The 17,019-nt window shown below is 31.9% G+C and overlaps 1 protein-coding gene and 1 non-coding gene across 2 annotated transcripts; one reads left to right on the forward strand and one right to left on the reverse strand.

The window, feature by feature from the left end:
* Window positions 1-1,400: 1,400 nt before the first annotated feature.
* Window positions 1,401-8,284, forward strand: LOC126674503 (protein SIEVE ELEMENT OCCLUSION B-like). The gene is made up of 7 exons (XM_050368954.1): window positions 1,401-1,563; window positions 1,654-1,803; window positions 2,155-2,618; window positions 2,682-2,773; window positions 5,761-5,903; window positions 6,864-7,355; window positions 7,521-8,284. Exons 1-7 carry the CDS (start codon window positions 1,411-1,413, stop codon window positions 8,169-8,171), a joined length of 2,145 nt encoding a protein of 714 aa, XP_050224911.1. The 5' UTR covers window positions 1,401-1,410; the 3' UTR covers window positions 8,172-8,284.
* A 2,594-nt stretch (window positions 8,285-10,878) lies between these two features.
* On the reverse strand, window positions 10,879-10,985 carry LOC126676009 (small nucleolar RNA R71). The gene has a single exon (XR_007640187.1). It is a non-coding gene; the product is annotated as a small nucleolar RNA R71 (small nucleolar RNA).
* Window positions 10,986-17,019: the final 6,034 nt, after the last annotated feature.

The following is a 17,019-nucleotide window of genomic DNA, read 5'->3' on the forward strand; positions in this document are numbered from 1 at the left end:
ATGTGGTATTGTCAAAATTTTATATTAATTTTATTATATAAAAAATAATATATGTAAAGATTAGAAGTTAATATATATTAAAGCACTATAATGTATTGAGATTAGAATTTGATATAGATTATAACACTCACTAAAATAAGTGATTAAAAAGTAGTGACTATCTCTAATAAAATACTTTTTTAATATTAATTTTTAGTAACAAAAATTAAATAAACTATAATGTTAAGAAAATAAATAAATATTTTTATATAAAATATGAGCCTATCAAAATTCTATACTAATTTCAATTTTTAAAAGATTAACTTTAATAAAATAAATGATTTTTAAAAATTAGAAGTTAATATGTTCGTAAAAAGTCCTCATCTATGCAGCTCAAAAAGGTCGAGACTTTTATGTTGGATGGTAAAAATTTAAGTATCACGGTTTCTTTTTTCTGAAGTAGTAAGTGTTGGTTTGAAGTTGTAGGAGCAGGGGCAAAGACAGTATTCAAGGTCAAACATTTTTGCACATGTCTAAAGCCATTTACAGGAAATCAATACTTGGCTTGTTTGAATTTATATTATTCCACTTGGCCAAAAAATCAAACTCATGTCACATTATTATTCTCACACATTTTTATTAACGGCGAGCGTGATACGCTTGTCAAATTCCATCTACTTAAAAACATGAAAATCAAAATTCTGATAGTAGAGAGATTATAAATTTTCCGAAAATGATAAATTACAAGACTTCTACGTGGGTTTCGGCTTTCGGCTTTAGTTAATTAATTAGCTTAATGGCAAAAAAGAAACCAAAACTTTACAACTTGTTGCAATTTTATCCAAACCTTTTAATTTTTGCAATAATATTCAAATTGCATTATTTTGTTGCAATAATAGCCAAATTGTATTTTTTTATGTGATTTGTTTTTGAGTTTTTTGCCATTTTTTGGGACTTTTACTATACTATTATACATCAAAACATAATAATAGTCTAATATCTTAATTGAAAACAACAAGTTTAGCCATCAATTTGAAAATTATTGCTACAAAAAATATAATTTGAATATTATGCAAAAATTAAAAAGTTTGGATAAAATTGCAACAAGTTGTAAAGGTTTGGATTTTTTTTACCATTGGACCTAATTAATTCCAGTATGGTAATGCTATTGATCTGGATTACATAGTGTAGTGTTGTGTTGCTCATTTCTAGAAAGAAGTAAATAAAGTAATGTGTTTGTCTACTATGGCAGTAGAAAAGCAGGTGGGGTAGGAAGGTATAATATTTTTATGGCTTTATTATTGTTTTAATAGCAATGGAAGCAAGGAATTAATTAAGTATAGGAGGAGAACTTTATTCTATTTCTGAATGCTATAAATGAAGTTGGAGTGAGTTTAGAGGTAACAAAATCATCAATTTTGATGTTGCACAATGATTAGGTGGGCCAAATCATCTTTGTTAACTGATGATGAGAAGATTAAGAAAATTATGTCAACTCATTTACCCAATGCCATAGAGATTCATCTCCAACCTCTTCTCTTCTTGGTCGAGACTGCTTTGACACATCGGATCCTGCAGTTAAAGGTTATTAAGAGCATGCTATGTTTATACGTTTGAATTTTATTGATTTTCTTAAATGTAGCATAACAGGCTGTAGCTTTTGATTTAAATTAGGAGGTACGAGAACAAGTTGATCCAAATGTAAATATTGTTACCACTATATTGCAAGCAGAATCAGAAGCACAAGCACAAGCACAAATAGAAAAGGAGCAAAACCCCCTTGATCCTACAGTATCACTTGAAATTGAGCGAATTTTGATAGAGGTTCATTGATCATTAGTTTTACGGAAAAGATTCCCTAATTAACGTTTAAGCCAAGGATCAATTATGCCCTCATAATTTAAAAAGGTGCAAACATAGCATTAATGTTTTTAAATGGGCTCAATTAGGTTACTAATGTTTTTCGGAAAAGTATCATATATGCACCCAACAATGTTAATTGCGAGGGTCTAAAGAATCATATATGCACCTAAAAACGTTAGTAGCATGTACCATAACGGTATAGATGATCCTTAATTTAAACGATAGGGGCACATATGACCCTTCTTTAATATTAATTTATTAGCTTTTTTATCGACAGAAATTTAAAATATATTTTAGTTTGTGTTATTTCAGATTTCCTACTCGACTCAAAGTAGGGGAGCAGACCTGGATGCGGCAACCCTGTCAATATTCGATATGGTAGCCAAATATTCGTGGGAAACAAAGTTGGTGCTAATTATGGCTGCTTTTGCTTTAAACTATGCACAATTCTCCCTCCTAATTCACCTCTATTATCAATCTACAAATCCCACAATTGTGAAGACAAAATCAATCATCAAGGGATTGCCTTGCAATATCCAAGGAACAGTTGAGTTAATTAACCCTTGGGTTGATGCAAGCAATAAACTCATTAAGGCCATGTTGGATGTGACTAGGATTCTGGTTAAGTTCAGGGAGCTACCATCTGTCTACATTTCTCCTGAAGCCTCATCGTTGTCGGCCGCTGTATCCGCTATCCCGGTTGCTGTCTACTTCACCATTCGAAGCGTCGTCGCTTGTGCAAGCCAGTCTGCTAGTCTCACCAACATGTTACATGGGTAACCCTTAAACCACAAACTCAAACTTCGCAGATTTTTGTAGAAATAACCAAATATTTTCAGGAGCGAGCGGGAGCTATCCGAACTTGCTGACAAATTAATCCAAAAATATGATGATCTAAACAAGCATCTTCATATTTGCAACGAGCACGTCGGTATGTTCTGCTTGCTATTTCATTTTTTCATCTTCCTTTAAGCATTTGCATTGCTTCCTAGTTCCTAATAGTAGTTGGCCTAACAATAAAATAAATTTAAACTTTTACAGGTTGCTACTTTATCTAATTTTTTATTTTATTTTTTGTGATATAAAGTTCCAAATTATGAACTAAATTTCCTAGGGTTTACTCGGTAGAGGCAAAATAAGAGTTACCATTCAAATTCACTTCATAATTTAATTATATTTAATATATACCATGTTATATATTAATATCAATTAATAATTAATTTAAAATTTAATATATATATATATAGCGGGTCAAAATAAATATTAAATATGTGTTACAATTTTAATTTAACTTTAAATCAATCATATTCAAAATTAATAAGTTGATGCCGACAACTAAAAAAGCCATTTACTATTAATATAATTAGGAGTAAAGTAAATTTTATAATATAATATAAAATAAAAAAGAATAATATGTCTGATATTTCTTAAATATAACTTACCATATGTATATATTTGATGTTACCATATGTTTATATGTGACGGGTCATGTAAATATCATTTTACAATTTTAATCTAAATATTAAAAAATATAATAATATATCTATAGTTAAAATACTATATTCAATAATTTAATTATTAAATAAAAAATTATTTATAATAGTTTATTAACTAAAATATTTTACTTTATATTTTATTTATTATTTTAAATATATAACGGGTCATATAAATATCGCTCACGTGCGTAGCACGTGTGTGGGAAAGAGGAGGGGGGAGGGACAGACAAAATTACGCTAATAGATTTCATTAATAGTTTAATTATAATAAACGGGCAAAATAGTTTAATAGGCTTTATTAATAGTTTAATTTCGATAAAAATTTAAAGAATTCTGCTATGGTAAGGATGCAAAGAGTTTAGAGTGTTTATCCCACACAACGGATGTGCCATGTCATTTTTACAATAAGCCAATTAAATATTTGCATATGACTAACGCCTTATTGGTTTGTTATATAAATGACGTGGCGCAACCGTTGTGTTGTATAATTATTCAAGAGTTTAACCACTATAAGGACATTTATTGGGAAAAAACACATAGAAATAATGCAAGTTTACTTATATATGGTATTTGAATTTATAGATATTAAAGATAAAAATAAATTTTAAGGATTGACTAATAAAAAGGAGAGATGAGAAGAAAATATTGAATTGTAGACGGAAGTTGTTGGGTTAATGGAAATTAATATAAATAATTTTCAGTTATATGGAACTAATGCAAAATTAATTGGTGTAGGATATAGGTTGGATTCCTTATTTTTTGATTAAAATACAAACTCTTTTTAAGACAATTTCATAATAAATTTTTAATTAAAATACAAACTCTTTTGAGACAATTTCATAATAAATTTGTTATTAGTTTAATTAATATTTAATGTATATAATGGACCATTTAAATCATCAGTACCTAAAAAATAAATCAAAATATTACAATCAAAAATAAAATAATCATTAGATTAGCTAACAAATCATATAAATAACTAATAAAAACTAAAAATAAATGACTTAATATATACTATTAATACCGTTGTTTGAGCACTCATGCAAATATCACTTGCGTGTTATAATTTCAATCTAAATATAAAAAATATATAATAATTTATTTATAGCTATATTATATTTAATAGTTTAATTAGTATTTAAATTAAATAACGGGTCATATAATTATCACTCACATACATATCACATATAAAAAAAATTATTCATAACAATTATAACCAACTAAATTATTTTATTTTGTATTTTATTATTGCTAGATATCCAACGGGTCATATAAATGTCGCTCAAATATATAGCACGTGGCGAAACGTTAGTACTATATATAAAAGCACTGAGAAGGGGGGGGCACATTTACGTTAATGTCCTTTTCATTTATAAAATTTTATTATTAATTAAAAATTATTAAGATAATCATTAAAATTAAAATACTAACTAAAATAAACTACTAGGTTAACATAAGTTAGAGTACTAACCAAAATAAACTACTACGTTGGGATAATTGTATAGAGTACAAATCAAATAGACTATTTTGACTATTTAATGATTACTACTTTAATTATTTTTTAATTGTATAAAATTATAAAAAAGTAACTATTTGGGTTAATTGCAAATGTATCTACGAACTTTACCCTAATTTGCAATTTAAACATAAACTTTGAATCTTAACAATGTTAGTAACAAACTTTCATTTTTTGGCAAATTGGTACGCCGACCAATCACACAATGACACATGGTGGTATATTACTATGTCCACGTTAGTATTTTTCGTATTTGGTGTATCGATTTGCCAAAAATGTAAAATTGGTTACTAACATTGCCAAGTTTCAAATTTTATGTTGTAATTGCAAATTAGGGTGAAGTTCGTGTATAAATTTGCAATTAACCCAAACGATTTCAATGAACTACTATTTTAATTTTAATTTTATATTTTCTATTAAAATTATCTATAATTATAAATTTTGAGTATCAATCAATTTTTTGAAATCATTAAAACAGTCATCTAAAGTATTTAATAAGATAAACTATTTGAAATTAACTACTCCCTCTATCCTAATAGAGTTGTCCACTTTGCCTTTATCGCACAGTTTAAGAAAATATAATTATTGTTATGGAACTTATAAATTTTTCTCTACTTTTCTAATTATACCCTTATTTAATGTAGGATCCACTTTCAATTTATTTTATTAGTGGAATTTAAATAGGAATAGAATAGAAAAATTGGTTTTAAAATTTGTTATTTTTTGGAAGTGTACAAGAGTTTTGGGATAATTTTTTTTGCCAAAGTGGACAATTCTATTGGGACGGAGGGAATATAATTTTAAATTTTATTTGATAATTTAACGAGTCACACTACGAGTCACGTGTAAAATACGTAAAGGGACACTAGTTAATTTAAACTTATGAATACTTGATTTGATGTGCAGAAAAGAAGAAGAATGTTGAAGCCTATCTAAAGCTTCTGAATTGCTTTGATACAGCCAATAACGACAACATGGAGAGCATCAAAGCTTTGATCAAATCCAAGGACGGTGATCTCCCACTTTTTAATGGCATTACTAAGAAACAGGTTTTATATGCTAACTCTCTCCCTATGAGTTCAATCTTTTTACCATTACCAAACTATAGCGTTTTTTTGGGTAATTGATTTTGAAAGTCACTGTATTTTTTTAAAATTGAAAAATTGGTGATCGAACTTCAAAACGTAACATTTTAATTATTATACTATTTGGTTTTGTTAAAAAAGGAAGGATTTTTGGTCACTGAATAAAAAATATTCGAGTCGATTTTTTATTGATAATGTGTATATATAAAATATAAAGAATTATTTGTCATAAATGATCAAAATTTAATTACTATATATAATTTGACCATAAAACACTTAAAAACCTCTCAAAATCACAAATTTAAAAGTTTAGTAACCATTTTGTTACGTTTTTAGGTTCGGTTACCATTTTATAATTTTTGTAAAGTACAGTGATCCCTAGAATCAATAAACTCCGTTTTTATCGATTGCTTATTGATTTTCAAATTATTGGGAACTTTAATTTTATCAATAATGTCATATCACTAAATAATTTTTAATTAATTTCTGCTTACCCGGACATAAAGATAGAATCTTTGAGTACATTTTATTTGAACATTGTCAAACCGCATACTTTATTATAAAATAAATACTGACTTTTAAAATTAGATGGCAAAAATTAGAAAAATAAGTATTTTTCATTAGTCAGGCAAATCAGTTTTCTTTTGTTACTAACCTTCCATATATTTATTAATAAAACCAATGTTAGTATTAATATAATTAAGCACTTAAAATCATTAACCATTCTGTAAAAATATTAAAATTATGATAATTCAAAGTTTTTATAACCCGTCTTCCTATCTAGGTTCCCCGAAAGATCGGAGGGTCTAGAGAGTTATAAAATTGGATGTATCTTAATGGATTTTCAGTTTCAATAATTGTAACAAATGAAAAGCAATTCGATCTCATCATTTTACAAATCAATTGAATGTTTATTGTTGATAGGTTGACATTAATGTGCTGAAAAGGAAATCGGTTTTGTTGTTGATTTCAAACCTAAACATCTCAGAAGATGAACTTACAATCCTGAAGCTGATTTTTAATGAGTCTAATATCATCACAACCAGGCAGGAACACCAATATGAGGTGGTGTGGATCCCCATAATTGAAAATCATTCATTAGGCGGTGATGAAATGGAAACCCAGTTTAGGAGGCTGATAAATAAAATGCCATGGTACTCTATTCAATATCCACATCTGATAGAGAAAGTGGCGGTTAAATTGATTCAAGAGGTGTGGCACTTCAAAAACAACACTATACTTGTGGCTCTTGACCCTCAAGGCAGAGTGGTCTCTCCTTATGCACTACACTTGCTCTGGATTTGGGGCTCCAATGCTTTTCCTTTCACCAGGTTCAATCAAGAATCTTTGTGGAAAGCCGAGACTTGGAGGCTTGAGCTTCTCGTAGACGGCGTTGATGCATCCATACTCAGATGGGTAACACCATTTCTTCATCTATCACTAATTTTTTATATCAAAATCCGACTAGGTGGAGCATATTCTTATCACGTTGCATAGCAGTATGCATATTATTTGCATGTTGGTTATTATATTAGGCTCGGTATCACTATGGATTTTAACCCTAATCTCATTATAAAACAGATTTATGAAAACAAGTATATATTCTTGTACGGAGGAGAGGATGTTGAATGGGTGAAGACATTCATAGGCACTGCACGAGATGTTGGAAATGCAGCGAATATCCAGTTGGAGTTAGTGTTTGTGGGAAACAGCAGCAAAAGAGAGAAGATTCAGCAAGCAATAGATCTAATAAACAACGAGAAACTCAATACTTCGTACTGGAAAGACCTTACTTTTATATGGTTATTTTGGAGTAGACTAGAAAGCATGCTATTCTCCAAGATTCAGCTCGCCAATAACATAAATAAGTTCGATGAAAATGACAGCATTATACAAGGAATCAAGAAACTTCTTAACCATGATAAACAAGGAAAATGGGCTATTCTCAGCAAAGGATCTAAGATTCTGGTGAACGGTAACGGTAATAGAGTTCTGCGAGCATTGTCAGAGTACAGCGATTCGCCGAATCACAATTTTGACTTATCTTTTAAACAATATTATGAAAACGTCCCTTCTGATGATGTTCATGACTCTTGCTGCTGCTTCTCTTTTCCTGTCAATGGCACAAGGTTTCCTAACTGCATGATTTGCCCTGAGTGTCATCGGATAATGGACAAAAAAATCATCTTAAGCTGCTGCCATAAGGGACATATCCCAGAATTACTATATTGATTAGGTCGATGTCCGCGCGTTGCGCGAGTTAAATTACATAACTATTTTATGTTGTTTGATATTGTTTTGAGTTCTTTTTTATGAAATATTAATACGAAACTTCAATTAGTTGATATTATGCGTAATTTATAATTTTATCACTAGAAGAACTCTCACTTTAAATATAAAAGTTTTAAAAAATTTAGCATATAAAATAATTTTAATTTTAAAAATAGAGAAGCTACATATCTTTGATTGCTATATAAAAATAACAATATACATTGCACTCAAAATATATCAACGCTTGATGTTGATTGTATCATGATCTACTATTGACCGACTTTATTCCCCAGCCCACGTATGCAATTCATAATAAAAAACATGAATACCAAGATCAACATTATCATATTATGAATCCCAATTAGAGTTGAAAATAGTAATCGATCATGTGTTAAAAGAATGTTTATGTCTATTGATAGGAATAAAATACTCCTATGTTACCAGTCACTTTTACATTGCTTTGCATGCTTTTTATCATGAGTTTTGAGTGATTATGTCTCTTATTACGTGTGTTGGTATTTCAGGATAAGCATAGCGTATGTGAAGGGTTTTGAGTCCAAAAGAGCGAAGTATCGAATATATTTGGAAGTCGGAAGATGAATTAAAGCTAGAAGCAAATTGAAGATCGAAGAAGGCCTTATTTGTTTGGTCTTGATCGAGAAGCACATTTTCACATTGCTTCTCGATCGAGAAGATAGCCAAAAATATACAGGGAATTGGAAATCCTTGCTTCTCGATCGAGAAGCTGAGTTAAATGAAGCTTCTCGATCGAGAAGGCCCTGTTCTCAGCATTTCAAATCCTTTTGGGTTCTTGTGCTCTCTTGGCCCACTTCCACTTTTGGCCAAACAACTTCTAATAGGATGTTTTAATTTCCTTTTTGGGCTTGACTATATATAGCACCTTATCTTTTTAGGTCATATAATCTAGCCACTTTGGAGAGATTAATGAAGAAGTTGTAGTTTTATTCCTTTGTTCTCTCTACTTTTAGCATAGAATCAACTTTGTTCTTGGTGTTCATCACTTTATTTCCAGATTTTTGGTATTAAAGCCCCTTCAATACAAGTATTATTAATTGGCTCTTTATTATCTATTAATGTTTGATTGTTCTTCATTACTTATTAAGGTAAATTTCTCTAAATTTATTATGTCAATTCATTATGGCCTAGTTGTTGATGATAGCTTAGTAATGGTAGGCTAAACTCCTAGTCTAGGGGTTATTATGAATGTCATGTATGATGAATAGGTGATTAGAATTGGGTTTTGGATTAGGGTTTTGTTGTGTTAACTTGGACTTAATGCCTAAAATAACTTGATCCCTTAATCTTTGAGTGTTGTTCAATTAGTAGAACGAGAGTTATCTAATTGAGCGGACCTAGTTCGCATAAGCTCGAAACCTAGATGCACGAGGGTGATTTAGGGATTGTGTGGTTGTGTAGATTGCGAATTAATCGGCTTGATTAGTTCTATCAAAATCTAATTGTGCGAGAATGAGTTAGATTTTGGTGCTTTAATCAAGTAACGATTCTTTCAGCCTCCGACTCGAGAGAGGGGTTTTGATACTCTTGAATAGCTTGATCCAAACCATTATCCATAGACCTGACCTTTTTACCTAGGATTCAATCGGTGTGATTAACAACCTCTAGGCATCTTTAAATCTTGCTTAATTAGTGTTTTTAATTAGTTATTGTTTCATTGCAATGGTTAAATTGAGTAGCATTACTTTTAGTTGATTAATTGTGTGTGGACCAACTCCCTTTCCGCGCTAGACGAATTAGGATTAGAACGAAGATCATTCTCACTTAACAACTATCCCTGTGGGTACGATACTCGGACTTAAAGTCCATTATATTACGAGTTGGTGAGTAAAATTATCAACAAGTTTTTGGCGCTATTGTCGAGGATAGTGTTGTATTAAGAATATTGAGAGTACTTTGATTCTTGGTCGACCTAGCTTTTATTTTTATTTTACAATTGTTCTATTTTCTGTTTTTGTGGTTTACGCGTGGTTTGCTTGTTTTTGTTTGTGTAGGAAATCAACTCTAGTGTATGCACAATACACGAAGGGCTAACCTCCCTCTCGAACCATTCCAAGACGAACTTGGGAGCTACAAAAGGAGTGTGAGACGTGTGAATCGCTGACCCGCCATCATGGCAAATGTAGAAGACGAGTATGAGGAAGAGCGGTACAATCCTCAAGTTGATGAAGTGAGACAACATCCTCCTCCTCCACTTGATGAGGGAATACGACAAGAGCACCAAGGGCAAGACTGCCCCCAAGCACAAGGACATCAACCGCAGAGGCAAACTTTGGGAGAGTTATTCCTCCCGGATGTGGATAATGGCACATATGGATGCTTTGCTCAACCAGTCTAAGTGGCCACCTTTGAACTCAAGCCTAACGCGATTCAACTCCTTAAGAATCGGTGCGCCTTCTACGGGTTGCCAAGTGAGGATCCGAATGACCACATAGCAAAGTTCTTGGGGGTGTTGAATACGTTCAAGCTTCATAATATCACCGCCGATCAAATTAAGCTCCAAATATTTCCATTCTAACTAAGGGACAAGGCAAGTTTGTGGCTTCATTCGCTCCCTAAAGCATCGATCCATAATTGGAGGGATCTCGCTCAAGCCTTTCTCAATAAGTATTTTCCGCTAGGGAGAACCGCAAAGTTGACGAAAGACATCATCGACTTTTACCAATATGAGGGAGAGTCACTTTATGAAGCTTGGGAGAGGTTCAAAGACCTCCAAAGACATGTCCTTCATCATCGCCTCAAGAGAGAGCATGTGATACAAATATTCTATGATGGTTTAAGTGAGACTACACGAGCTACAATCGATTCGGCATCGGGGGGCTCCTTGATGCAAAAGACCTATGATAAGGCGAATGAATTGATTGAGAAATTGGCTATAATTAGTAGCAGTTGGTCATCAGAGAGAAGAAGGCCACCAGCTCACAAAGCATTGATGACACTTGACCAATCCCAAGAGTTTGAAGCTATGAAAGCTAAGAATGCTTCCTTGCTAAGGCAATTAGACGCCTTGAAGAAGTAAGTGGCTCCCCGGAATGCTCCGGTGGCGTATGTCCAAGTAGGATGTGAACATTGTGGAGATTTTAATCATAGTAGTGGAGAGTGTTATGCCACGGGGCAAGCTTGGAGCGAACAAGTGGGTTATGCGGTATTTCAAAAGAACGAGTGACATATGTTTGGTTTATGGTTCTAGTGGTGGTTCTGATGGAATTGTGGGTTACACATATTTCGATTATGGAGGAGATCTTATTCGAAGAAGGTCCTTAACATGTTATATATTTACCCTATATGAATGTGCTATTAGTTCGAAAGCAACTTTACAATCTACTGTTTCTTTATCTACAACTGAAGCGGAATACATGTAATTGACAAAAGGGGCTAAGGAGGGTAAATGATTGATAGTTTGAGTTTAGAAGTTCAGAAGCCTGTGATTTATTGTTATAGCCTAAGTTCTTTGTTCTTGGCGAAGAATCTAGTTTATCATGAGATCAAAGCAAATTGATGTGAGGATGATCACTTTATTAGGGCTGTAGTGGAAGACAAGAGATTTCTTATTAGAAGATAGCCATTGCAGTTAATCCAGTAGATATGTTGACAAAGCCGTTGCATATTGAAAAGTTCAAGCTCAGCTTGGACTTGGTTAATGTCCGCATTGCTTGAGGCCCTTAAGAAGCATGGATGACAGTTAGAGAGAGAGATAGTTGGTCTTGGTTAACTTTTGTTTGGAGTAACTAAAACTCAAGGTGGAGAGTTTCTTCTTTGATGAAATTTGGTGGTCTTTGTGGTTTGCTGAAGAAGGTTTCGAGATTAATCTTGTTTGGTGTATTCGCCAAGGTGGAGATTGTTGAGTTATGGCTCATATTTGCCAATTGGTTTTCTATTGGAATAGGATACTAAATTCTTGGTTTGGTATTGGTTTCCTTTTAGGATTAGAAGTCTAATTGCATGATGGATTAGGACTTAAATTGTATCTAAAAGGTTCACTATAAATACAAGTGATAGCCCTATTGTAAACTCACTACAAACATATAGAATCTGCCCGTGGATGTAGATTACATTGAACAAATCACGTAAAATCTGGTGTGATTATGGTTTTTCTCTTTTCTTATTTATTTATGCTGCACTAATATATTTTTCTGTTTCATTTGTGTTTTCCTTCTTCGGAGTCGTAACCTTTTGTGTGCGTAAACTCTTTAAATAGTGGAGATTTTCATTTCTTGTGGCTTTTTTAATGTACAAATTTATTCATCAAAAATGTAAAATTTTTGTAAGCTAAATCGATTGTGTTAGTCATGTTATCAATTTATCTTAACATATTAATCGTGTTATATCATGTTAGCCATTTTAAATCCATATTGTGTTCGATTTGAAATTTTTGACACGATTAGTTAAAAATATTGTGTTCGTGTTGATGCTAATCATACCAATTTAATAGATCAACATGATATGAACACGAACATCCAATCAATTTTTAATACGAATTGCAAACAATTACCATGTCTTTGGAAAATTAAATTTGAGGTCATTAGTCTGTATGATGTTAAAGCACTACTCTTTATTTTAATTTAATACAAAAATTTCAACTTATATTGTTGAACTATAAATTTAATTTATATTTCAAAATATGATTTTTAAACAAAGTCAAGTTGATGCATGTCGTTTTTAACAGAAAAAGATATAAATTAGCACTAATCACCAAAAAATACTCCACCATTCAACTCCTTTTTCACCATTGAAGACGAACATTGTTCGTCTTTCTCAGTGGAAGAAGGCTGGTTCGTGGAAGACGACTGGTTCGTCCTCCATGGAGGAAGACGATTGGTTCGTCTTTTAGTCCTCTTCCCTCAGAGGAAGACGAACCAGATCACCAGTTCTAGACCTGGTTCGTATTTCTCGAGACGAACCCATGTCAAACGAACGAGTTTCAATTAATTTAATTTTAAAAATAATTAAACATTCAATTTTATATTTTAAAATTTATTTATTTATTTTAAAATTATTTAATGATATATTAATTTATTGGGTCGAATGGCAGCGAAGACATATGAGGAGGAGGGCGGCGACGAAGTCGTTCAAATGTAGGAATAAACATAAAAAAATAAATACGATTAATTATTATATGAGAAAATTACACAATTTACCAAAAAAATGAAAATAATTACAAAACTACATGTTGACTTTTTTTATTTACAAAAATATTAATAATATTTACAAAAGTACAAAAAAATAAAAAATAATATCAAACATACGATGTATACTGTGGGTATAATGTCAGTATACTAATAAACTAACATTATATCAACATTATACCAAAATTATACCGACATTATACATACTGAGATTTTATTACTATTAAATGAAAATTTACCAAAATTACATCAAATCGTGTACTAAAAATTGAATTAATAATATATCAAAATTATACTAACAGTATACCAAAATTGTACACATCAAAATATACTGAAATTTTATTATTACATCAACATTACACCACATCGCATACTAAATATTAACCTAACAATATACTAAAATTATACCAAAAATATACAGATTCTCTAGTTTATTACAAACTATAGTAAAAAGTACATTTAAAAAAAATATACATATTATCAACTAAAAAAAATATATAAAAATTTATAATCGATATATACCAAAAATATACTAAAATTATACCAATAATAAAACAAATATTATTTTTAAATTATCTGATTTATAGTTTTAGTATTACAAAATTATATCATAATTATACCGACATTATACAAATCGTACTTTTGTAATTAATTTTCATTTTTTGATACTTTTGTAATTAATTTTAAATCAGTCGTATTTTTGTAAATAAAAAAAATTTACAAGTACTTTTATAAATATTTTTAAAATTTTAGGTACTTTTGTCATCGTCCCTTATTATATTATTATTTTAATTTATGGGGAAGAAAACGTTTGTATTTGATTTATAACATCAAATGCTATTTAAAAAAGAGAAAATTACTCAAATATTGTAAACACGCTATTTGTTTACAAAATTACATACTTATGTGATTCTTTACATTTAATATCCATTTTTTTTACACTATACGCCACTTATTCTAATTTTTTATATAAAATGTCCATGTCTCTACTTGTACAGATAATCCTTTATCTCTTTTCAATTTCTACAATTATCTTCTAAATTTTCTCTATTTCCACGTCCGATTGGCCGGACAAATGGCTCAGCTTCTTTCTCACCGGAGCTGCCATATTATTTTTGCCGAGCAGCAGCAGGAATACAAAAACGGCAGCGGCGTTGCACGAAGAGATCTATAGTTTGTAGCGAAGAATATTGCAGATGACCACTCACTACAGGGAGCCATTGACTGGGATTTTGGTCCGGGTCGAGCAATTTGTAATCCGATTCAAAATGGAGGACCTTTGTTAGGATCAACAGAAACCGCTTCCAGACTTTCCAAATTTCTAATTGGAGAAGATGATGGCAGGATTTACGCATGTTTTGATATGGGTTTTTATGCATTCGACAATAATTGGTCCATTGCTTCACTACTAAAAAACAATGATTTTGTGACAGAAATTTGTGACGGAAACATCCGTCACTTATTTTTGACGGATTTGTGAAGGATTTATATTTTTGTTATGGAATTATTGACGGAAAAAAATTTGTTTGCGAGATTTTTTGGAAGATAATGATGACGAATTTGTGACGGAATTTTAATGACGGATTTATTATCCATCACAAATCTTTTTTTTATGACGGAATTGTGAAGGATATATCCGTCATAAATATTTGTGACGGATACGGCCGTCACAAAATATTGAATTGTGATTGTCTGTCACAATTCCCTCACAAATTTGTGGCGGAATTTGTGACCGATGTGTTTTATTAACTGCAAAACACAAATGGTGTTGTCGTTTTCTTATGATTTATCAAATATATTATCAAAAATATTTCTCTCCTCCCTGAAACGAATGGCTAACTGATCAATAATATTTCTTTCCCCCTGAAACAAAACCCTGACTTAACAAATCCATGGAAAAAACCTAATTCAACAAATCCATGGCAAAAACCTAACTCAACCAATCTCAACAATTGTCACGACCCAATCTCATGGGCCGAGACCGGCGCTAGGGAATGGGAGTAGTTGCTCCGAAACCCGTAGCAAGCCTAAAAACGTAAAATATTTTTTTGCAAATATAAATGTCATGCATGACATACATAAACACGTGTCATGCTGAACACACAAGCCAGGTATACATATCCTCTGGCAATCAAAATCATTTAAAACGCAGTAAGTATAAAGCATTTATACTTTAAAAACATAAGGTAATATATATACAGAAAACTATTTGATACATAACATCTAGCTAGCTACTGCAGCTCTAAGAGTAAAGTGTTGTTTCTTTTCATACTTTCAAAAATACAGACTTCTGAAAGTAGGATAGAAGTCTGTTGCTTCAAAGCGTTTTTCACCTGAAAGGAAATCTGTGAGGGGTCAGTATATGGGGATATACTGAGTGAGTTTATACATTTACCAATAAGTATTCAAACAAATCATAAAATAATGCCATAGCATTCAAAACGTATGCAGCCTAGTACAGGATCCGATTGAAACCCTAATCCTCAAACATACTAATTATATATCGTCCAATCCAATCATTTAATCTCAAGTTGTGAGTCCAACTCACTGATGGGTCCAACCCATTACATACGGGGACTCCAGGTTACACCGTAACCGAGTGCTCACTCGTATCAAATTCATATATATCCAACTTCGAAATTCATACTCCTAATTAATCTCACAGCTGTATCAAATCAAACTGGTGATCAGACAGTCCTATTGCCGCTCAATAGGTAGCACGTTCCATCGGATCAATACTGGTTTCAAATCAAGCATATGTGCAATTCATATAAAAATTTCGCACTATAAACATGCAAATCAAACATAAAGCAATGTAAAATAATTAATTGTGTAAATACTTTAAAAGCAAATCGTATAAACTCACAGAAAACACTTATCCAAAAATACTTCGGGGCTTAAAACGTCAAGCTTCCCGAGCTCCTGGTCCAGCTGCTTCTTGCCTCGCTGGATCTAAAACAATTTTAAAATATTTGACTCAAATCAGAATTCTATTCTAAGATTGACTCTAGACTCAAGACTCGACACACTGAACTCTCATTAACCGTCGTGCTTCTCACGTAAATTCCGATAACGGTATCTAACTTGTTTATGAATCAATCACCGCTGCTAACTCCAGATTATGCGTCGGGTAGTTTATTTCGTGCTTCTTAAGCTGTCGGGAAGCGTATGCAATTACTCGACCATGTTGCATAAGGACGCATCCTAGTCCAACTCTTGACGCATCACAGTAAACTGTGAATCCTTCAGTTCCTTCTGGTAGTCCTAAGACTAGTGCCGTCGTCAGACACTCTTTAAGTTTCAAAAAACGGAGTTCACACTGGTCTGTCCAGTTGAATTTCGCGTTCTTCTGAGTTAACTTTGTCAAGGGTACAATGATATTCGAAAACTCCTGTACGAATCGTCTATAATATCCCGCTAAACAAGGAAACTCCGAACTTCCGTAACTGATTTAGGCCGCTTCCATTCTATCACAGCTTCGATCTTCTTTGGGTCAACCTTGATACCGCTTTGTGAAACTACATGACCTAAGAACGTCACTTCCGTTAGCCAAAATTCACATTTAGAGAATTTGACGTAAAGATGATGCTCTCTTAATGTCTGTAGTACTATCCGTAGATGATGTGCATGTTCTTCTTCTGAACGTG

This window comes from Mercurialis annua, linkage group LG3, assembly GCF_937616625.2.
Source record: "Mercurialis annua linkage group LG3, ddMerAnnu1.2, whole genome shotgun sequence".
Taxonomy (NCBI): domain Eukaryota; kingdom Viridiplantae; phylum Streptophyta; class Magnoliopsida; order Malpighiales; family Euphorbiaceae; genus Mercurialis; species Mercurialis annua.